The sequence below is a fragment of the Austrofundulus limnaeus genome, unplaced genomic scaffold, assembly GCF_001266775.1.
Source record: "Austrofundulus limnaeus strain Quisiro unplaced genomic scaffold, Austrofundulus_limnaeus-1.0 Scaffold17, whole genome shotgun sequence".
Taxonomy (NCBI): Eukaryota; Metazoa; Chordata; class Actinopteri; order Cyprinodontiformes; family Rivulidae; genus Austrofundulus; species Austrofundulus limnaeus.
In genome coordinates, this window is record NW_013952419.1 from 61545 (window position 1) to 86128 (window position 24584).

General features: G+C 40.6%; 2 protein-coding genes across 4 annotated transcripts; one reads left to right on the plus strand and one right to left on the minus strand.

Moving 5' to 3' along the window:
- The first annotated feature begins 684 nt into the window (after positions 1-684).
- si:ch211-244c8.4 (APC membrane recruitment protein 2) lies at positions 685-4672 on the plus strand. Its single transcript, XM_014003127.1, has one exon. The coding sequence runs from the start codon at positions 1028-1030 to the stop codon at positions 3830-3832; it is 2805 nt and encodes a 934-aa protein (XP_013858581.1). The 5' UTR covers positions 685-1027; the 3' UTR covers positions 3833-4672.
- Positions 4673-6755: 2083 nt separating this feature from the next.
- phldb2a (pleckstrin homology-like domain, family B, member 2a) lies at positions 6756-24077 on the minus strand. Of its 3 annotated transcripts, none has more exons than XM_014003126.1 (17): positions 23929-24077; positions 20911-21019; positions 18781-19736; positions 18378-18710; positions 15935-16069; positions 14859-14993; positions 13887-14033; positions 12913-13023; positions 12534-12623; positions 12314-12430; positions 11899-11998; positions 11482-11680; positions 9756-9846; positions 9527-9673; positions 9001-9220; positions 8802-8887; positions 6756-8644 (listed from the first exon to the last, which is right to left on the minus strand). In XM_014003126.1, exons 2-17 carry the CDS (start codon positions 20957-20959, stop codon positions 8504-8506), a joined length of 3057 nt encoding a protein of 1018 aa, XP_013858580.1. In that variant the 5' UTR covers positions 20960-21019; positions 23929-24077; the 3' UTR covers positions 6756-8503. The 3 variants fall into 3 exon arrangements, with proteins under 3 accessions (XP_013858580.1, XP_013858579.1, XP_013858578.1); XM_014003125.1 differs by having other exon boundaries at positions 11482-11677; positions 12314-12448; XM_014003124.1 differs by having other exon boundaries at positions 12314-12448.
- Positions 24078-24584: the final 507 nt, after the last annotated feature.

The window sequence follows — 24584 nt, forward strand, 5'->3', positions numbered from 1 at the left end:
TATATATAAACACAAGCTACAGAACAAAACAGATTTGTTCAAAGATTGCTGACCCACTTAACCAGGCTTATGTGGATGAGACAGCAGCTTTATTTTCAGACCATGTCTATTTATTTATTTATTTGTTTATTTATTTATTTATTGTTCCACATGCTTTCTTGAAACGACCACAAGAGGTCACGCATGTTCCACCCTCAAATTGCTCTAAATAACCTGATAAGTAAAGAAAAAAAATCTCATTTTATTTTAAAACTCATTACAAATTTGTTATTTTAGGTGTAAATGGATTTTAAAGATGACATACAAGTTCAGCTCCTTTTTTAAAATCAGTGTTTTAGTTTAAATTTCTGCTTTTTAAGGTTAAATGCTGACCAATGAGTTAAGAGATAAAAAAAAAAACGTAATACCCTTTAAGGCTACAGGTAATATAAAAATCCATTTATTGTTACTGCTGTAATATCTGCTAAAATGTGTCCTGCTAAGGACAAAAAAGAGTCTTAGTAAGACCAGATTGTATTTTAATGAATGAAATGTAGGGTGCAAACAGAGTTAACCTGACTAAAATGTTTATATAAAAAATATAGTTCAGAAGTCAATATGAGAACCCATTAATGGATCATTTGTTTTGCTGTTTATGTAAACACAGTCATGAGAGAGAGAGAGAGAGAAAGAGAGATCTGTGGTCAGAGCAGGCTGATGACAGCCCCTGGCTCTGCAATGGTGACGAAAGCTGCTGAGCTCCTCAGTTGCCACAGCAACCAGGGAGAGCAGCCAGACAAAAAAAAAAAAAGAGCGAGGCAAAGGGGAGGGGCTTTAAKGGGAGAAATAGAGGAGAAAAGGCTGGATGGGAAAGATAGGCAGAGGGAGGAATACAAGCAACTGATAAAGAAAACCCACCGTGAGCAGCAGAGAGGGGCTACAAGCGGAGATAAAGCTCTGGATATTATTGCTCCATCCACGAGACTGGCTCTAACAGCTGCAGCAAGCCACTGAAGGATACAGGAAAAAAGCTGGAATCAAAGAGACGATGGATGTACAGACAGAAAACACGGACCCCCCACCTAATGAATCACAGCCAAGCGGAAAAATCAGAAAGGGATTCAAGCTGTTTGGCAAACGCAAGCCAGGTAACATCTTTTCTATCCGAAGCAAAGGGGACGGAAACAACAAGTCACCTGTTATAAGCAGCAAAGCACTGGATGGATTATCAGAGACCCACGCATCGAATTCTGAGACGGAGAAGGAAAACGGACCGGAGGCGGGACAAGGAGAAAAGGAACAGGCAGAGGACGAGACGCTCGCTGAAGATGGCGTTCTGGCGTCCGCCCCAGCTCGCACCTCCATCTCTTCATCCAGCTCAGCCAAGTCCCTCGGCTTCCTGTCACTGCTCCGAGGAGGCCGAAGGGGAGTGGGGGACCGCCGAGCCCAGACCGTGTCCCAGTCGACGGGTCGGCAGCGTCGTGGGCTGAAGGGCCTCTTTGGCAGCGTCAGGCTCCGATCGAAAGACAAAGAGGACAAGGAGGAAGCCCCTCCGAGCCCACTTCTGATGTCGTCCCGAAGCAACAGTGTGGAAATCATCAAAGAGGACCTGACCCTCACACCCAAATGCCACACTCGCTCTCTGAACAGCCCTGAAATAGAGAGCAGTGACCCGGTCCAGAACTCCACCAACAACAACAGTGAGGAGACATCTCCATCCGAGTCCTCAGCTCCTCAGGAGACAACGGTGAGTAGAACAAAAGAGCAACCAGCACCTTCACRCACCTCTGACCCTCCTCTGGTCCCCGGCGATACCAGCCTGAGCTCCTTGCTGGCAGACATCTCTTCTCTCCTGACCTTTGACTCGATCTCAGGAGGGGACATCATGGCTGACGTGGAAGCAGAGTGGGGCAAAGCGAGCAGCGGGCTCACGTCTGCTTTTACTCCATCGTCCTTCTTCTCTAAACCCACCGTCTCATCTCCGACGACAACTTCCACGACCGTCAGCGTGGCTGCGGCAGAGAAACCCTCCTCTTGGCCCYTCTCCTCCTCTGTCTCCACCTTCACCACATTCAACAAACCTTCCACTTTGACTTCTCACTCAGTCAAACTGAGCTCTGGCTTGGACTCTTCTTCCAGCATCCAAGATGCAACGAAGCCTTCGACGACACCTGCAGCATCAACAACCGCTTCATCGGCTCCGTTCACATCTTTTACTTCAAAGACAGTCCACTCCACTGCAAGCAACAGTTCTTTCACCACAGTACCTGCCATGAACACACCATCCACGATGAACAAGGCTCCTTTAATTTGTTCCAGCAAACTGACTCCACCTCCCCAAAATACTGCCTCCGTAAGTAAATCTGTTTCAGCTGCTGTGTCTGCCAAACCTTCACCTGTAACCCAGAGTGTTCCCATGGTCTTTACCCAGCCTCCACCTTTTAAATCAGATACAGTTTGCAATTCAAGCCTAGAAAAGTCAACTTTGGGGAAAACCTCCCAAATCTCAGCTGCAGGAGAACCTCCAGCCACGGGGTCAGTCGCATCATGTGTGGTTACAACTAAGCCCTCATCCTCAGCATCAGTTAATCTGTCAAACATTACAACTGTTTCCTCAGCAGCTACAACCTCWGCCTTTGTATCCACAGATGTTTACAAGCCTTCCCTCACCTCGACCCCTTTGGACTTGAGTAAAACCCCTCCCTCATTTGTAACAAATTCAGCTCCTTCTTCAACCCTTACAGCCACTAAAACCCAACCCGGCTCCTCATCTGTTCCAGCTCCACCTTTAGCTTCTTTAGATAAAATTCCTGCCACAACTAAACCCACCACAGCACCAGTGTATTCAGATAAGATGCCCCCTCCTTATGCAGCAGCTCCTTCTGCGATCACTCACGCTGTTTCTCCAGTACCACACACAACTGCTCTGAGTCAGATTCAGATTTCTGCCTCTGGAGTTTCTCCTGCTCCTGCTCAAATGCAGATTTCTGTACCGAAGGAACTTCCTGCCTCAGCTCAAGTGGAAGTTTCTCAATCYAAACCTGCTGAAGTCCCAGTTTTTCTATCTAAAGATCCATCTGCTCCCATGAAAATGCAGGTTTATTCATCTAAAGCCCCACCTTCTCCCACCGAGGTTCCAATTTCTGTGTCTAACCCCCCTGCTGCCTCTGCTCAGATTCCAATTTCTCAGCCTAAAACCCACCCTGCACCTCCCTCTGCCTCTTGCCAGGCAGCTTCTCCTCCTACGCCTTGGCCGAGTGAGACTCCGGCCATGACTAAGATGAAGGGGACAGGACACGCTTCAGTGGATCATCAGTCGACCAGTCCAGATGGCACAGGTGGACAGGGAAACCAAGCTGTGCTTTCCAAAACAAAAGAACTTCAAAATGAGCCACAAGCAAGCCTCCAGGGGCCTCCCAAAGAAAAGAAGCCAGCCCAATTAAAAGCATCGGGGCTTAGTAAAATACCTGTAGTTGGAGGGGGAAGAATGGGGAAGCCACCGGTCCGGGAAAGCCAACATGGCAATGATGAATCSAACAGGGATCCGCCTACGCCTGTGCAAGAAGAGAGGCCCAGTTTCAACTCACATGATGCGGGAAGAAAAGATAAAATTAGCCCAACCGAAGCAAATGCACCCACCTCAAAACCTACTCAGGAGGAGAGTCAGCAGCTTCCAAAAAGTCTCACGAGTTCAGGACGGGACTCAAAGATCCCTGTGAAACACGGCGCTCAGCCTCAGACCTCTCAGACTAAAGAAACCCCTCGGACAAAGATCCCCGTGTCCAAAGTTCCTGTCCGTAGGGCCGGGAACAAACCAGCCGCTACAGGTGGCACCAACCAGACGAGAAAATAAAACAGAACAATGGACTGAAGTTGTTTCATCTTTGGTTTTTTTTACACCACCTTTTTAAGATTCACATTTCTCTGCTGTAATTCCATCATCTCTTGGTTTTTACCACACAACGAGCAAGGAGCAAAGGAGCCTGACAGCACTCGAGCACAAAAGATCTCCAGGGGAAGCCAGAGTGACAGCCTGGCTCTGTGGTGCTGAGCCAAGCGGACATGAACTCAGAACAGGTTCGAAGGTCGGCCCCTTCACAGCGTCAACGAGAGAGGACGAGCGAGATCAAAGGGTGGTGGTAATACGCAATCACGCATACGTTCAAACAAAACAAGGGGAGTGCCTTCTCAGAGGTGCTTTTCCTACAGACTTGCAAAKTTTTCTACAGTAACTTTTAACTTTTGTTACCTTTTGCTTTTTTGTATAGGGACCTTTCAGTCTTTTTGTTCGTCCTTTCTAAACCCCTTAACCTTTTATTTATGCCAGGAGATGAACCTGTCAATGCATCAACCAAATTCCACACCTGTCGATGGATCTATGTAGCAGAAAAAAAACGTGCCATTAATTGTTTTTGCACAAGATATTAAGCTGTACAGCGCCTGCTCACATGTAACATTATTACATCTCACTGTGAACTGTTCATCGAARGGAAGAGGTAAAAGGGGAARGGTAAATGGACTGAGGTCATCATGAAAAGCGCTGTGGACATTTGTGAGATGAGATGTCCAGCTCGCACACTGGCACATTTATCCTAATATCAATCATACTCAGATGAGAGCAAAACCTCAGTGTAGAGATCCATCCGTGTTGTTCTGTTTCTAATGTAATCAATAAAACATCAGTAATTAGAAAGAGCTTMAAGTCATCCATTATATCCTCTTTTTCTATACTGCACTGCTTTGCAAACAGAAGCGAGCTCTGTATTACTCACCATTTACACACTCTAGGCTCTTTTCCAGCATCCTTCACAGTCCAAGCTCATTGACCTGAATAGCGAGCCTCTGAATGTCAGCTGAGTTCAGCCAATCAGATTTGAGGGGAAACGCTTTGCATGCATACCTTATTATCAGTAAAAGTGTCTGGGAATGTGTGTCACTGCTATTCTTGGAGTAAAATGGATCTGCTAAGTGACACTTTTGCTTCAAATAGCAGCTTAATATCACTGCAGATCCAAAGAAGCAATTATTCTAACAGAACAGGCTTTGACAGCTGATCATCTAAAACGCACAGACAAAGATGTGCAAAAGCAGCTCCAGCACCTACACARAACGCTGGGTTGATCTCAGTCACAAGGCGATGTTGAGAAATATTTAGAKGGCGAACACAAACAGAACTTGAAATCACAAAGCGAGAGAGCTGCAGAAGTGACACAAAAAGACCTCTGTGTGCTCAATAAAGCCARGGGCTGCAAGCTGAGAAAAGAGGATCATGATCTGCCTGAGAAAAACACAAGGAGTTCACCACATGAGGTGCTGATCCAGAGAGGTCCCCGAGGAAAAAGCAGTTCCCCCCACAAGGCTCTGCCACATCTGCTTCTCACAGCACCTGGATTAGAGGCTTTAAAAAAAGATTCCAAAATCAGATTTTAGTACAATAATTCACACTGCAACAGATATTTAGCCAGATTTAAGGTCTGGCTTTGTGGGAGCAACGCAACTAATGCCATTGTTTTTTCTTCATTATAGAAAACTGCTGGAGTGAACCTGATTCCCACAGTTATTAAAGGCCCAAATATTCGGTGAATGTTGCCTTTTGTTCTGATCTGTTCACATGATTTCTCAGCAGTGCAAACTTCATGCCTGTAAGTGACACAACTTAGAAACACAATGCTTATAAACTTCATACAGTTCTCTGAGAGCTGCATTTGTATTTAAGCCTTGCTCTCCATGAGGACCCCCCTTCTTCTTGTCCCACATACTGCATGTTCAACAAATTCTAGCAGAATTTTTTATTTTTTTGCTGAAGGCACATGGGTTTCCGATGTCCTGTTACGTGTTTGCATCTGTTTGTGCCTCTGGAGACACGACGTGATTCTTTAGAACCTAATTTAGCACGCCTCGTTCTGTGTTTCCATGCCAACCCCACTAGGTCAGCCAATGAAYGGCCGCACGTCTCTGGAGGAGGAGTTTAAAACATTTGTTCCCAAAGAAGCTCACGRACAGCCAGTTAATTTTGTTATGAAGTAATTACATTAAAGGTTTCAATGCAACTCTGAGGCACGTRCAAGAGAAAAGCTTTGTGGTTTATTTTCACAAAAAATAAATTATTACAGTTGGATGAACTTTTTAAGATTTAAATCATATGAAACTCGTTAAAGGAATAGTTCAGATCCTTTGAGCTGGGGTTTAGGAACTTTATAGGCATTTAGTATCTTCACTTTTGTAAATAACTTTTTGAACAATCTCAGTCTGGAGAAATAAATTCCAAGTAGATCAGTGTGGTAACAGCTGGTCTGAGCAGGGCCAAGACTAACATGGTTTGCTGCTAACTGACAAAAAAAGCAAGATTTCATAGTTTATGAAACACTGTTTTATAAATCTTTATTGTCAGTTTCACATTAGATTAGCTGTTTATAAAGAATCCTAATGCACTGTCCAAACATTTAGAATATCTGTATGTGAAAATCAAGTTTTTTTTCTACTGTACGTTTTTAAAGACTGGAGTTGTTTTCATTTGGCAGCTATGAATGTTGGTCCTAATTCCACACAGATTAGCTGTTTGCTTGTTAATTCAGCCAAACTTTAACTCTGTTTCTCCTAAGTGAAGTCATTTAAAAAGCTTTTCACAACAGGTAAGATATTCATTGTTTGRAACCTTTTAATATGCCTCTTCAAAAGATCTAAACTGTCTCTTTAGAGAAAAAAAACTTGCTATGTTGAAAGTATTTGCTGTGAAGCTTCATGTTGGTGTTTAAAACAAAACAAAWATCTGAGCATTTATAATCAGAATTATTTATTCAAGTTCATTACAAAAAACTGAATTATATCAGCTGAAATCACAATATGTTTCTATACAAAATACAAAACAATAAATGTATTCAAAATGTCTTAAATGTGTTCTGTTTCAAGGCTTATGTCAAAGTGTTTCCAACAGCATGAAGAGATTCATCCTGTCAGCTCTGAGGCCCGATGTGCCCTCTGCAAGAGCTACCATCAAACAGTGAGCCCTGCAGTCTGAGAGGCAACAGCTGCTCACTTGGTGCTAAAGTGGTCTCCTGCTGTCAAATACTCTGACTAATAGTCAGCAAAAATACTCAAATACATATTTAATACATTCAAAAACAAGATTGCTTAAAAAACTAAAGCTTGATACACACGTGCTTCAAACTGCACATTTAAAGTTAAAGCATAAGAAATGTTAAGGATAGAGGTTTTATCTCTTTAATAATCCTCATTTAGATATAAATCATTCAGAGCATTACGTCATCGTAGTGCCATCGCTCTGCACTGAGGACATCTGCTGGTGACACGGAGTAAAAATGCTTTAGTGTGGAGAACGCGGCTGACGCAGGACCATGCAGCATCACTGCTGCACAACAACATGGTCTCATCATGTCTGGCCTGCAGCCTCCTCTGCAGGCAGAGGAGGCTCCATGGAGGGGAAAATAATTACCACTGTGGCTCTGTTCATTTCCTGGTTTTACTACTACTCACAAGAAATTCATCAAAAAAAAAAAGAATATAATTGTTTCATTGTTTTAAATTATGTGGATGAAATTTGGTTTAATGATGAAGGACATTCGACAGAAACATCAGCTTATGTTGGTGGTCCTAAAGCAGCATATAAAATGAGATAAATGTAACACTGAAATCATGTTCATATTTTAACAAAAAAAGGTGCATTATTGCAAATACACACACAGAGAGGAAAAACACTGCCTGGCATTCAAAGGAAACACATTTGAGTAAGACTGTGACGTAGAACTATTTTTAAAAAGTACCATACGAAGTAGGAGAGCAGAACTTTGGTTAGAAATAGTCTAAAAAAGACAAAATTCTGAAAAAGTTGTGTCAAATGTAAATTTAAAAAAGAATGCAACAATTTCTCACGTTTTATTATACCCATAGCAAACAGAGCAAATGTTAAGTAAGAAATTGTACAATTTTTTTTTGGAAAAATAGAATAGAATTTTAAATTCTATGGCAGCAACACATCTYAAAACAAGACYGGACTGAGGCAACATAAGGCCTAAAAGTAAAATGAGGAAGAAAGGAAAGAAGAAAGGACATTTGAACAGTTAGAATCCCACATCAAACAAGAATGGGACAAAAAGCTCCAGCAGCTGGTCTCTGCTTCACAGAGGGAAACATGATCCTGACCTGTTTTTTTAGATGTGTTGCTTTCATAAAATTCTAAATTACCTTATTGTTTAGAAAACTGCAATTCTTTTAGTTTAAACATTTGATAAGTCAATGTTCCATTGTGAATAAAATGTGGSTTGAAGAGATTTATGCATCCTATGATTATTTGCATTTTACAAAATGTCTCAAATCAATTATTTTTTAAAAGAATTTTAAAGGGTATTTATTAAAATTGCATATTACCATGAGTTTTTTTCATTGTCATTTGTTTGTTTTCAAGTATAAACAGAACCAAAGGTTTGCTTTTACTCTGAAATGTCCACTCTAGATGTAAGTTCTACTCATCTGAGTCGTTAAGCAGATAAATGTAGACTCTGCTGTTTTACACAATGAAATGCATGTGTCCTTCGGCGCCCGTTACGATAACATCCATCCAGATGCGCATGGCCTCGGGAGACGGAGCCACCATGTAGTACACTCGATCGTGGGTCTTCACACTGAAGGTCAGTGAAGGATTGGGGCTCTATGTGTGTGGGAGGGGAAATAATAAAAGGGGATGTAGAGGAGGGGGAAATAAAGAGAAGCATGTGTTGGGAGGGAGAAAAGAAGAGGACAAACAGATGTGAGATATTTCATGCGGAGGAAGCCACACATGTAGACACACAAACATGCTGACTTACTTTGTGTGCGTTCTTCAAATGGTCATAGTACACCTCCTCTATGGCTTGGAAGTAAATGACGCCTTTCGTCTTGGTCTCATGTTTGTCTGCAGCAGAGAACATAAACAGAGCCGTGATCAAAGCTCGCTCTCGGCGTCCCATCTATCCGTCACTGCAAACGACACACATCAGCTGAAACCTGAGAGATGGAGGTGCGCACCTGCATAGTACGTAAGTGTCCGGCGATTCTGGTCAAAAACAAACCAGCGTTTTTTCCACGTCTTGATCTTCCCTCCCATTTTGACGAGGAACCCTCGACAGGTTTTGTCAGTGATGGCCAGGTGAAAGCAGGCGTCCGGGTTGTGTCCAGCTGCCTCGATGTGGCCGTGAAGGTCAAAGTCGTCTTTTCTTACAGGAAGGTAGCGACTTAGCATCCGGGACTGAGGCCAAAGCAAAGGAAGGTTGTAAAGATTAGCATTTTGATATAAGCCTCTTAAAATAGGTTTTTCTGACTTTATATATAGTTTGTATTTGCTTTTATTGGATTTCTTATTTTTAAATTGTATGAATGTTTGAATCTGGGTTGTTTGTTTTATGGGACTACAAATGGAATTCAGCATTTTGCTAAATCCGGTATATTTATGACAACATTGTACAGTCATTAATATGCACTGTCCCATTTTAATACAATCAATCATTCAAAGGTCTGATTTCAGATTCCAGCTAACAGAAATGTTTCAGATTACCTGTGATCTCTGCTTCTCCCTGAGCTTCACCTCTCTTTCCACGAGCCTCTGCCTCCTGCTCGTCTCCTCCTGAAGGCGCTTCTCCAGCTCCTCTCTCCTTCGCCGCTCCTCCTCCAGGGCCTGCCTACGCATCTCCATCTCCCTCTCCTGCACAGACCGCCGAGTTAACCCGTGGCGCTCGTTAACAAACTAACAAACACGTCGTTCTGGTTCCGCTCGGCTCATTTACCCGATGCTCGAGGAGCCTCTGCTTCTCGGCCTGAGCCTCTCGTAGCAAACGCTCCATCTCCTCAATCTTTGCCATGTTTGAAGTACTGGCACTGATGATGATGATGATGATGATGATGATGATGGAAGGTAAACAAAAGAACACAAGAAGAACAACAGAGTTTTTATTTTCCACGAGAAACTTCTTCCAAAGATCTGAACCATCCCTTTAAAAAATGAACACTGGAGGGCGTCAGGGCCACCAAATACCCTCACTAAGTACTCAACATTTTGCAAGATTAAAGACTCAAGTGTTCTTTCAGATTTGCAGAACAAAAAAATATATTATTCTGTCATAGACATTAGCCAATATTTGTGTCACCTATTCAACTAGCTGTTGCTGCCATCTTGAACGGGGTGAGCTCTAAAAATGAATCAGTTGTCCATCCAATGATTATTTTTCTGAAGGTTTCATTAAAATTCACCTGGTAGATTTTGTGATATTTTGCTAACAGACAGACAATSAGTTCGTGTTAAGTTAGAGATGTCTCAAAGCTCCTAATACGCCACATTTTAATTCCATATTTGTTGAATTAGCTGAGTTGGAGTAAATTTTGTGAAAGGGAGTCTGCCATTTTGAATTTGGTTTATTCCAAGAGTTAATTGGTTGTTGATCTATAGATTGTTTTTTTTGGCATTTCATTAAATAAAAAAATTAAGATGTATAAAATGTTATTTACAAAAGATATAGGGATGCTGAGTATGTCTGAGTATTGTTATTATTTTATTTTATTTTATTTTAGGTTTTTTTTTTGCAATATATGGAGATGTTTTGGGCTGCGTATATATGTGCGTACATTTGTGTATGTACACATTTGTGTGTGTATGCAGTGTATATGCATAAATGTGTGTATATGCATACACACATTTATGTGTGTATGCATATACACTGCATGTAGATGTACATTTACGTTTATGAATATACTGTATTCTGGTATTATATAAAATTCTAGGAAAACAGATTGTTGTTTTAATCTTTATGAAATTGTAACTTAGAATAAGGAAAAAGAAGAATTTACTATTATTTTTTTGTCAATAAGATTCGGAGAAGGGTGGGATTAAATAAGTTTTTGACTTCTTCCCATTCCTTTTCAAATATGTTAATTTTGTTAATTTTGTTATCACTTTTTAGTATTTTTTGTTTTTGTTTTGTATACATGTTTGAAATAAACTAAACTAAAAAAAACTATTCATCCAGCGATGTTGTGAACATGATAAGCACACACAGGCGAGAGCACAAACACTTTGGCTTTGTTGCCTTTGGAGGATGGGCATTAATTATTGGTTTTGCTCATTCTCTAAGGCAGTGGTTCCCAAACTTTTCAGCTTTTGACCCACAAAATACCAGCAGCAGAGACCTGAGACCCCAGCTGTTGTTGGTTGATGAACATTGTTTTCATGTCAAATAAACAAAAGCATAGTGACAATATTTATTACGCTATTTTTGTCCATTTTAAGTACACTAACTTTATTTTTTTGTAACAAAAAAGGCAAAAAATTATTGACAGTTGTAATTTTTTTGTGTAATTAATACAGAAAATCTTTTCAGGACCCCACGTCCCGACCCCAACTTTGGGAACCACTGCTCTAAGGGAGTGGAGTTTAGCTTTTTAACATCTATGACATCACAGCACATCTCCTTGTCCTATTGACCGTCCATTTGCTTCTTGTTGCAGTTCCTGTCTAACCTGGAGATGTTGTCTGGGGAGCAGGCGGAGAAGCTCGTCTCCAGGCTGTCAGAACTCTCCACGCTGACCGTGTCCGAGGTCAGGCTGTTGTCAGGGAAAGAGAAGGAGTCCAGGAACACGTTAGGCTCTGACACCATCCTGCTGCAGAAATCCCCTTGTCTCTGCCTGTCGTCAGTCATGTGTGCATGGCTGTTGCCTGCTGACAGAAGAAAACACCCGGGGAGAAGCTACAGTTCACCGCTCGACGCACAAACCAGTGTTACTTCCTCTGGAACGCCACTTTATTATTGCGTCACAAAACAAATTCCTGTCCTGATACAGTCACATATACCCAAGGTTCAGAGATAGACAAACAATTTGCACAACCGTGATGGAGATGGAATCGAAACAAGCTGCGTGTTTGTCACTCTGACTCACTCTTGGGCAGCCGGCGGGTGTTTACGTCCCGTGGGGAGAAGCTGAAGCCTTGTGGGATGATGCTGCCGCAGCTCGAGCTTTGGGTCAAAGGTAGGTGAGCCTTGGGGAAAAGAYCATGCAATTCAGGATCAGATTTTCTATCATTAACACACAAGCAAAAATTTCTTTCTCAACAAAAAGCTGCAAGTTCTGAGCTCATTGGGTGTTGTAAGCACAACTGTTTGGGTGGATCTTCCTCAAGGGACTGAAGTTTCCTGGATATAAATGAAATCCTCTCATGTAGACCAGAATGCTGCTTTGAATCTGTTACTTTGCTTCAACAATGTTGCATTAAACTTCAAATGAGAGTATACCATAACTCTTAAAATGATCAGAGATCATTCAACTCTTCTTCTATGGGGGTAAAGAAACAGACCTTAGGAGGAAGTGTGCGTCCTAAAGATCTGCCGTAAGGACTGAGGAGCTGCTGGCTTCTCTTTTGAGACAGGTTTTCGTTTGGCTGGGACAAGTTTTCTTTGCTTCTTCTCCTTTCCTGTAGAGAGTTTAAGTGCTGCAGGGATCACACACATCAGAAATCACATATACAAAAAAAAAAATCACACAACAGGAAACATTTAAAGTGCAGTGTCACCTACCTCTTTGACTCCTGCAGAGTTATGGGTGAAGTTTTGCCCCTCAGACAATTCTGCGTACTTTCCTTCCAAAGACACAAGTTTGTCTCTTTCCTGAAGACATCACACACTCCTTTAAGTTTATTGTTCCCACCAGCAAATGTGAAGGCGATAATGTTTTTTGTCCCGATCAGTTTAGCAAAAACCTGCTGCGGCTGTAGATGAGCGTTATTTGCATCATGCATTTAAAGCGTTTAKACATCTCATAATCACGTCCGATTGTGCAGAACTACATTTACAAAATGTGACCAAATCTGCTAAAACTCTGTCCCTTTATATCGTAAAACGACTTTAGTTTACAATTCAATATGTATTTAGTATTTCTTATAGAGAAACGTTTTACCTTTTGAAGCATGATGAGCAAGTTGTTCTTCTCCCTCTGAAAGTTCTCTCTCTCCTGCTGAGCCTGTAAAGTGGTCTGCGAGGACTGTTTCTTCAGAGTTATGATTCGTTCCTGCAAAAAAGAAGGAAAATGTAAAAAAGTAGCATGGCGTGTAAAGCGGCAACTCAGCAAACAAAAATCAAATACGCTCCTACACTGCAAAAAATGTCCATCTAACCAAGATTAAAAATCTTATATCACACCAGAAAATCTTTTTGATCTTGTTTTGAGACTGATTTACCAAACAAGAACTGATCGTGTAAGAATAATAATCTTGTTTTCAGAATGTGTAAGATTATTTGTCTTGTTAGTCTGAAAATTTGACTCAAATTCAGTCAAACATTTCTGCCAACGGAGTAAAAAAATTTTACTTGGTAAGATTCTTGAAATACTTGATTTGACTCAATTTTTTCTTATTTCAAGAATCTTACCAAGTAAAATTTTCTTACTACATTTGCAGGAATTTTTAACTGAATTTGAGTCAAATTTTCAGACTAACAAGACAAATTTCTTACACAGTCTGAAAACAAGATTATTATTCTTACACAATCAGTTCTTGTTTAGTAAATCAGTCTCAAAATGAAATCAAAAAGACTTTTTGGCTGGATATAAGGTTTTAAAACTTGATTAGATGGATTGTTTTTGCAGTGTATTTTTTATGTGGCACTTAAATTCATCAGAAGCATTGTGTGAGTTTGTTAGATCCTCAGTGTTACATGCTTACCGGTTAGTTCATGCTTTGTAGGCAACTTAGTTCATTATTTTGCAGCTTTACTTTCATGCACAACCTGCAGTAACATCAATGACATCTTAAGATAATTCATCTTGGTACAGTTCTATAAATTCACATGCTTGAGCATTGTGGCKGCATAACTTTGTTTTTTAATATTTTTTTTCTCACATGCACATGAACTAAAACCCGTRACTGACTCTACCTTTCGTGTGACAGAAAGACGCTGACACTCGGCGATTTCTCGCAGCAGCTCCTGGCTTTCGCTCTCTTTTTCCTCCTCCTGCTTCATTTCTCTTTCCAGCTTCTGAAACTCCAGATCCTCTGAGCTTTTTGACTGCTCCACGGTTTCCTGAGACCACAAAGKGAAACAGAAACACAACTTTTTGTATAAAAGTCATCAGGTGAGTTTAGTTGTTCACCAGATTTACACATCTGATTTATTTTTCAGCAATTGAGAGCTGAAAAATCAGCTGTCAGCGACTGGAGTGTAAAAGTATCTCTGAGAACGAGATAAATATAAACCAGAGATCCAGATTTAGACAGGACCAGATCAAATAAAGAGAATTTAGGAGTAAAAATAAACACATTAGGAAAAATGAAAGGACAAGTAATGAATGTGAAATATAAGAACTTACATGTTCTGTGAGTTCAGCTCTGCTCTGTCCAGTGTTTGTTTTATCTACATCGCCTTGCAATTATTTTATGTGGAGACGCGTATGTGCTTATTTTTGCTCATGTTTAAACTGTGGGTGAAGCCTTTCAGGAAGTTTATCAAGRACATTCATTTTAAACAAGGCTGTAATCATTTATAATTGAAAACCAAATTAGTTTGTTTAGTTATAAAAGAAAATTAAATTGAATTACTTTCAGAGAGTTTTGATTTAACCATTTTTGTGGATTTAAATGGTAATTAATCCATTTTAACATTATCCGTGTTTTGCAAAGCTCTTTACAATAAACTTTATATRACTGTTCACTCAAACTCAAGTATAATGCTTTGTCACTGCCAACCAAAATCTTCCAATAATATGCGTGCACACCAAAAGTGTTCCTGTCTTTCATTTTACTGATTTATGAATATTTCGTAGTTACAAAACAACTGGACACACTTCAGAGGCTAATCTGTTGCACTAGATGAAAACTTGAGGTTTAGACTCTTGCTCCACAGTTTTACCTGAGACTCTGGGTTGCTTGTTTTCTCAATATTGTACATTTTCTCCTTGAGTTCTTCCAYAAGCTCCTTTTCCCTCTGCAGCTGGGTCATCTCAGACTCCTGCTCTCCATCCAGCAGAGCGCACTCCACCTCCATCTGCAGGAAAGAGCCGCACAGCACAGACACCCCTGATTTAAATTGATGTTTTTTTGCAGTTACAGAGCAGTGCTGGTAAGCAGGAAATACAGCAGCTCTGGCTGCACAAAGACAACTAAAAATCACCCATAAACTTTGTCTCATCTCACCTGTATTCTGTTAGCAGTGGTGGGCACATCGCCAACTCCCAATCTGCTAATTGAAAATATAGCTTCACTAATGCTAAGCCACTCAACATGTAAAAAAAAAAAGAAAAAGTGGAAGCTATTGCTAAACAGCTAAACAAGTAAAAATTAGAGGAAGCTATAAGCTAACCGCTAAGTCAACTGTCATTCAGTCTATCACACGTATTTGTCTCTTTACAGCTGAAGACTGGTCGGACTGATACAAACCTGCTGATGTTAGCTTGTTAGCTGTTAGCAGACTTAAAATTGTCAAAACCTAATTTAGTGGAAGCTAATTGTTAGTGAAGTTAGTGGGACAGCTAACCCCTAAAGAAAAAAAAAAAAAGGAGCTGCCCACCTTAACAATCAGCACACCTGTTGTCAATCAGTAATCACTGCTGTCATATCTAGCTTTTGTCAGTTCTTGGACATATTTCTTGTTAATATTTGTGTAACGTGTTGTTTGCATTTTTTTAAGCAGTGCAGATTTAATAAAAACTGCTTTATTTGTGCCTTCACTTTGGTTCTATTCATCATACACTGTACCAAATGTGACACAGTTACTTGCAGTAACTTAAAGTGTCGATTTGTTTGGAGTTTGGACTCTAAGCAACAACATCTTGTTTTCTGAATAGGGGATTAAACTACACAAATTGATCCCGACTGCCAGCAAGCATTCAGATGATGAAGAGGTCATACAAGCATAAAGAAAAGTAGCAGCATCATTTTGTTAAAAATCTGCTCCGATGTCAGCTGTGTTTATATTCTGTCCCTCACCTCACGGAGGGACTCCTCCATCTGGTTGTCCAAGTCTTTGATCTTTTGTTCCAGCTCCTCAATGTTGTTCAGAACCTGAATTCTTTCTTCTTCGATGTGAGTCGCCTCTTGTTTCAGCTGCACACTCTCCATGGCCTGCAGTGACAGCAGGAATGCAAATAAAATTCTGGCTCTACAGGAGGCTTTGTAATTTTTTTGTAAATGCAAACAAACAACCAAAGAGTTACAAATCGCACAATGAAAGAAAAAAAATCTTTCAAGTTAGACAACAGCAGCTGCAGTTTTTAGTCATCCAAACTGGATCATTGATAATAAGGACCGGATTCTTTCCCATTTCATGCAATGGAAATCTATGAGTGCTCTGTAATGCCAGTCACGCCAAGGCACTCCCCCTTATTGCACCATCTGTCAACATCCTGTAAACATTCAGTCGCACTTATGTGAGGATGCATTTGAGATCAAGTATTCTTCCTGAAAAGATCCAGTTGGATTATTTTGTGGTCAGAAACGTGTGTACTCAGCAAATCTGGAAGATTTACAGTTTCTCAGATAAATTGTGAGACTTTTTTCTTCCACACACTCCTCTGAGGAATGCAAGCGATAGAACATGAGTTCCTTGGAGTCTGTAACCCTCTGTCAAAGCTGACTTGTTGCAGAAAACTCAAATTTAACTTGGACATTGGATTGAAAAAGGCTTTGTTTTTGCATGAAAAATATGTTTTTGTTACCTGTTTTACCAGATTTCAATTCCTCAAAGTAGGACATCCTCTTTGCATCAGTAAAAGGTATAAAACATCTGGAAAGGCGCACGTCTGCGCAGTGCATTTACACTCACATTCCTGCTCTCGCACACACTCGCACACATTAATTCACTGTGGGATAAAGTCATTTCCTGTCCCCCCCTCTCCTTCTTTCAGGAGTTTGAATGGTTCAGTGCTGAAACCAAACTGGGACTTCTTCATTAAATCCAGACACAATGTTGAGTTGTTACAGATTCAGAACGAGGGGAGAAAAAAAGCCTGGAGTGGAAAAAGTGGCCTCTCTGGGAGCAACAACCACATGCGTATGTAATAATTTGAAATATGTGGAGTGTATTTGTATTTGTAGGTAAGACATACTTATTGATTCTTTTTCTAGACTGAGCTGCGAGGCTTCTCACTGCGACATACCCGAACACATATATCCAACAAGTTATTTTAACAACATATCCAAAAATGGTGATGACTTAAAAAATGAGGTCAAATGACCTCGAGCAACTGTGTGAAAAGCCCACGTTAACAAAACATGAATAAACTACGAACAACTACAGCTTTTCTAACAAAAATAACTAACAAAAGACCTAACTAAAATGATTGATCTAAAACCAAAATTTTAGACAAAAATCATCAAAGCTGTTTTAGTAAAACCTTGAAAATAATGTAATGTATAATCTCAGAATATGATCAGGTTTTAGCTTAATATTTGTAAAATTGTCTGCGTTATAGTATTTTTGTGTTAACTAAAGTGTAATACCTTTGTCGGCCATCTTTAATTGGAATGAAGTATAAAATTAGTCATATGTATATCCAGTGCTAAAGCTGAAAGTTTCATTAAAATATGTCTAAGAGATCATGCGATATTTTGCTAACAAATACCCAAAGAAGACCCTATATAGTTAATAACTAAATTTTAAACATCAATCTTGTTCAGTCCATTAACTCTCTGAATATTTGTTGGGGATCAGCCTCAGCTACTATCACATCAAATTTTACTAAAAAATAATTAAATAATAAAACTTGTATATTTTTATCCAAAAATCGTCTTTAAGATGGAATTGTTGATTTTCTTTTTCTTCAAATGTTGCTATAACTCAGGTGTTATTTGCACAAAGTATATTAAGGATCTGGCCATAGTGGTACAATATTTAAATAACCTTTGGCATCAGTTCCCTTCTGTGGAAATGCAAGAAGGAAATTCTTCAGAATAACAACAGGTAAACAAACACGAGTAAACAAGCCGTCTCTGTAATGAGGGGAGGCTTTATCAGGCTTCACTGTAACTTCTCTCAGTTTCACAATCACTCTGTGACAGGAAATAACAGGGACAGATAACAAGGAGTACGGAGAAGGATTAGGACCACAGTGCAAGGAAAAGTCAAAATTTAAAAGTTATTTATCAGTTTCTCAGAATTCTGAGTTTAATGTCAGAATTCAGGTGGAATTTTTTTTTTTTTTTGCTCTGTGGCTCTGAGAAGTCCTAGTTTCACACATTTTGACTTGCTGCCGTCACTAAAGCTGTTTTCAAAATTATTCAGTTTCCAAGAATTTTTTTTAACTTCAAACAGGCAGTAAGGTGCAAAAAATTAGAACATTTTGTCATGATCTGCRTTTTTTTTTTATTACATCACACTTTCAGTCCTCACTTTCTGCTCATTTGGCAAAGCTCGTGCAGCTGATGAGCTCACCTTGGCTCTGTGGTGCATAGAAGGTGAGGGGGCGCTGCTGTTCAGGCTGACAGCAGGTGAATGGGACCTGATCTCTCTGTAGCTGCTCTGCTGACGCTGAACGGCCGACTGCTCCTCTGAAAGCTGGAAGTCTCTGGCCTTGGCTCCGAAGTAGCTGTCTGGAGGGGGGCTGCTGGGGGAGTCAGAAAATACAGACTCATCATCCGACACTTGCAGCTTCTCCAGCTCCTTATTGATCTTCTGCAGGTCAGAAACAGCTGAGGCCTTCGGCTCTCGTGCCACCTGTCCCAGCTCAGTGCACAGGTTCAAGATGGTCTCCAGGCGCTGAGACTCCTGCACAAAGACGAATCATTTAGTTCTTCTCAGTTAAAGTGTTAAATATTTATTTAAGGGATTTGCTCACCAATCTCTGAACTTTCTGCTCCCGGAGCCGCTCGTCTCTCTGGTGCAGGTGGTAGTCTCTCAGCTCCTCTTTGCCATTCAAAGAGCTGATGCTGCCCACTCTCTGCCCTGGACTCAACCCACTCTTCCCAAATGACATTCTTCTCTCCCCTAAGCCCAGATCTAGGCCCGTTACATCCATCTCTACACCCAGAGAGCTCAGGGAGGCCAGGCTGGACCTCCTGGACGTGCCGGGCATGCTGGCTGGTACGGTCACGTCTGGAGGCTGATCCAGGGAGGAGAGACTGCGCCTCTGTCCTGCAGAGACCGACCCTCTGTGAGAACCCACCGACTGACGAGTCGGCAGCGACAGAGCGAGGGGATCCGCTGCGTTGTGCAGCCGAGGCAAAGAACGACTGTGGGTCCCCAAGTTGTTGAGGGAACCGGTGGAGTATTTCCTCGGCCTGGAGTCTCCTCCTGCTTTGCCCTGAGAGTAAAGCCTGCGGCCCAGTCGAGGACTGGATGGCATACTGGCCGCTCCGCTTTTGACCCTGGGGGACCGAGGCACTACCTCCCCGTAAGTGGGAATCAGGGAGCCTCCATCTGCAGCACCGGAGAGCAGCAGGCTGTCCTGTGACTGGTGGCGAGAGTAGGTGTGGCAAGGAAAGCCGTTGGAGCGGATCTGGCGATCGCCCTGCCGCGGTGACGGCGGCACGCTGCTGCTGCTGATGTACGAAAAGTTCCTGGAAGAAGACGGAGGCCTCTCTGTGTTGCTGAGGACCGACAGCGGCCGGGTGGACTGGCCTCCAACACCGATGTACTTGCGGCTGCCCTCCGCCGCTCTCAGGCTGGCTTCCAAAGCGCTCTTCCTGCGCTGCAGCGTCTCCATCAGCTCCTGAAGCTCTGCTTTTGACCGAGAGCCCCTCAGCAACGTCCTCCCCACCGGGCCCCCGCTGCTGGGCTCAATCTTTACACAGTCTGTAAACACAAACAGTTGACAGAAGACATTTTTGATATTGAAGTTAAGATGGTAGCAATCCATATTAACTTTGATGCAACTCAAACTAATATTTAATTTGCGTGGCAATGTCTTAAAATTGTCGGCTGGCTTTCAAAACCTGAGACCTCACACGTTACGATCAAAGATCACAGATATAACAGGTTTGTGTGTACAGCCACACGGCAAATAAAACACACACCAACAGATTTCACTCACGAACGTTCAGATGTCAGACGTTAAATCTCACAAAACCTCTCGAGATCAAACGTGAGATCAGAGTCAATAAACATGTCCAGTGATGTGGAAACAGTGGTGCAAGATGGGGACAGTTTTTTAACAAAACAAAACAAAACAAAGATGTCCATGACAATTTTGTCTTCTGTATTTTGCATTTCTCTCTGTGTTTATGTCACCTGGCTTTCTGATTGGCACCACACACGGCAGGAACATCTCCTAAGGTTATCTTTAGAGTCATCACAAGAATCTGGGCTTCCTTAAGATTGTTGGACGGGAAAATTTGCACCAAAAATTGGCACAATTATTTTGCTATGAACCCAGCATAACAAGCTAATCAAAAAGCAATCRACAACAGGTAAGATAATTATTGTTCACATTACATCTACATCTACATTAAAAGGTTTGGACTACCCCTGTCTTTAATCCATTAACCAGCAGTTGAGCTAAAAGAGGTGCTATCACCTATGTGCTGAGCAAGAAGGGAAAATCCAGTGAAGAATGTTCACTCGTACAGTTCTGAGTCCAATACAAACACTGACTCAATCACTGCTGAAGTCTCTTCTAAAAATGGAAGAATGCTGGTGAACCAAGACAAGGCAGAATACATCATCGTCTCAGCTGCAACAGAGACCCCGAGGACAAGCGATTACCCAACCAACCGCAGGGGTGAACGTGTTTAAATCAGTGTGGCCAGACTCTAATTATAGACGGCAAATAAWTAGTTCATCTGATTTTATGGAAGGTTTTTGGCAAATGTTGGTTAGAAATCATTTATGGGACTTCATTGTGTTATAATTCACTGARAGAGTTTTATTAGTTTATGCTTTTCTCTAAACAAACCGATGCAGGGTGATTGTGCTCATCAGACTGAGAAAACTCAATAATAAGGATTCATCAGTAACGAGTGTGACTTACCCGACCCGTAGCCCAGAGTGGCAACAGAACTCCTTTGAGGAAGCATCATTACAGCAACCCTTTCCTCCCCGATGGATCAGAGCTGAAGGGTGGAGGACTCACCTGGGACCTGTGAATGAAAAGAAAAATCAGATTTACAGAAATAATTTCACATTGTAACATMTATTATAGATCTTTGCAGTGGAAGTTCTGATCAGCTGTGTGAGTCTGTTCTGCACAGTGAGCGCAGTCTGCTTTACAGCAAGAGGTGGATCTAAATTAAGATTAGATAAATGCCAAATTCAGATTTCACTATGAAAATGAGAAAACAGGACAAGCAGAGGACAAAAAAAAAGACGTCAGTCAGTCAGTTACGTATTTATAGTTTGGACATCATCATGTTGGTGCTAAAATGCTGTTGTGTACAAATTGTGTTATTGTTGATTTATTGATTTATTTATTGCTTTAAATAAAACTGATTATTTAGCATATTTGTGACAGGTGGCAGCATTAATAAAAACTGTTCAGGTCTGAAAATGAGCAAAATCAGATGTTTTGTTTGTTAGGGTCACTTGGCTGAGGCGGCCATCTTTAATTTGATTAATTCTAAAAGTTAATCACTTGTAGATGTACATCCAGGAATGAACTTCTGAGCCTTTCATTAACATTTATCCACGAGTTTAAGAGATATTTTGCCAACAGACCGACACATGCAGAAACATTATGTCTACATGTGTGTAATAAAAATATCATTGCAAGACTGTTAAACTGGTAACTTTTATTTCAAGAACGACTCAAGCAAACCTTGAAAACGGATTAGTTTCACAAACTTAAATACAGAATCAAACAATTCCCATAAATCATTAAAAAATTTTTTTTTTTACATGTGGCACTGTTTCTGCAACACTGATCAAAAGCTTTCTTTTCTGAGAGGAGGAGATTATATAATTTATAAACTGTTTCATCCATTTATTCATTGCTTTAGAACAATGCCTCACTCTTTGCACGTATTCCAGATGTGCACTTTTTACAGAAAAAAAAGGCAAAAAAAACTTTCCAAAAGACAGAGTGGTTTAACAGACTCTGAGTTTTTATGTCTCGCCAATAAAATCCAATAAAGTTGCAGAACTTTACACCTTAACGATGTTTAACCCTCATGACCAGTCAGTCTAAGTACAAAGGCTGTAAAAACCTGCAGCTTGTGCTAAATTCATTACTTCAGACATTTTTTGTGTGTTTTTAATTATTATTCCATTTCGTCATAGATTATGTTCATTTTTCCTCATTTTGAARTCTAGTGAAGATCTTAATCGACTATTAAACAAAGACAGTTGAAAAGTCTTAATAAAGCTAAACTATTGATCCTTAAATCAAATGCTACAGTTTTCATCTTAGCTGAGGATGTTGGTTTGGTTGATTCGATGGTTAAAAGTCACACGATTGTTTCCAGAGCAGAGAGAGATGGCTGATCTAAGATTTTTCTGGTCCTGCTGTCTGGAGAGAGTGGGCCAACAGGAAACAGGGTATCCTCTTACACACTCTTGTATCCAGTCAGCATGAGTTCATTCTCCAGACCTCCGAGGAAAAACGAGWAAGAGGGAGAGAGAACGGGGGGAGAAAAAGCCCCCCCAGTCTCGAGTAAAAGAGCACCGGTCGCACTTCAGACCAGCTGGGTGGTGAGCATCAAAAACACTCACAAGATGTAAACAGTTGGAAAAATGACCTCTGATAAGATGGTTTTCATCTGCGCTCTGAGGAGAAATACTTTCACATTGCGTAAAAATCCCAGACTGGAACTGACTGATGTTTTTTGTTCAGACAAACAACGTCTTTTTCCACGGAAAGAAAATAAAAATGATGGGAAACCTTTTAAAACTAGAACYAAACCAACCTTAAATCTGAATGGAATGAAAGTCAGAATGGCTGAAACAACATTAAACAAACTGTCTTTGAGGCCATATTTAGATTTAATGTTCAGTTTTAGTGAAAAATAATGACAAAAGCAGTAAATAGCTGAGTAAGAGAAGCTGCAGCTACACTAAAAAAAAAAAATAAAAACAATTAATAACCCAGCACTGGATCAAATTCAGACTGAACTAACCACAGCAGGGTTTAGTTATCAGTTTGACCCATAGTTTTCTAAAATTATGATTAAAGAAAAAAATTATTGATATAGCACTTTTAAAAGGTTAAAATAAAAATTAATAAATTAAAAAACTGAACAGGTTAAACAATAAAATGGTGGTCTGTAAAGAAAGACACAACTCATCTAAGAACTACGGGGTCAAATGTTTTGACCCTATCTATGAGCAAACCCACCCAACCTTTGACCCGACCCAGTTAACCCAGTTATCAAAACAGTTCAGCAGATTTGATTTAAAAAATGCATCTGAAACATAAACAAGAACGTCTTAACCTTTTTACAATTACTAATGTAAAATCGGGCACCACACTCCTAAATATGACCGTAATTATTTCCAGTTGGTCTTCAACTGTAGTATTAGTAATCCTTTACACCTCCTTTTTCATTGACATTTATGCACAAACGTCTGACTGCAGAGCACAGATTATACAAACCGCAATACATTTTAAAATACTGACTGCACATTATTTCAGTTTGATGAGWGAAGGAGTGAGAAGTAGGAGAAAAAAGCCCGTATCAGATTACAAATATAAATTACAATTAGATCAGTAAAACKTTTACACTGTACAGGCATTTTAATGACCACCTAGTTGATTTTCTTYACTGTAAATCCAACAGGCTTTATGTTTTTGTATTATAAATGATAAACCTTTTCAGCCAAAGCAGGTCAAAAACCTAATTTGTGAACTTCTCCACTCATCTCCTGGATGAAACTTAAAAGTACTTGTCTCATTTCTACCACTGACAAAGCAAAGTCAGTTTTGCACACTTTTAAATTTACATGCAGCATCAAAAGAACAGGGTAGAAGATGACCTTTTGTGAAGCCTGATTTAAAATAAGATACACATAATGTAAAATGAGAAAGGAGGCTTTAAATGAAGGAAAAGYGACTGACCTCTGAGCTCTGTCTTGMTTACATGGTTAGATCTTCTCTGATGAGTGAACTCCTCCTTCTGCCTGCCTCTGGCTGAAACAGCAGAGTAAAAAAGTCTTCCCATGACAAAGGAGCAGACAGGGGACCCTCTCCCCTCCCACCTTCAACTCTGCTGAGATTTTTCCCTCTCCAGGAGGGAGTGTGGGGCGGGGGGAGCAGTGGCTTGTTTACTTTGCTCCAGTTGCTGCCCCTCTCTGGCTGGGCAGAGAACTGTTCCTACACTAAAGGCATGAGCTTTATCATAATACGTTTAAATTTGAAAGAAGGATCAATATTTAATCTCTTCCTCTGAGATATTTTGTTTCTTCRAGCAGCGAGTCCTGACCTCTGACCTCACTCTGATCAATATCATGTGATTGTTAGATCATATTCCAGCTCTGAGTGATTCACAGCAGAGAGCTATGTCTTGTGACAGCGTCCGTTCTTCATTTACAAGTTTCCCATCTCAACCAGAACTGCTGGCTGTTTTATTAATACATTTAAAAATATATATATATTCTCACACAGTGAAATCTGTCACATGTTGGAAGTTTTTTTTTTCTGCATAAAATGTAAGATTTGTTTTAAAGTTGTAAAAAGATGTTGATGTTTGAATTGTTTCAGCAGTGTGCTGCGTG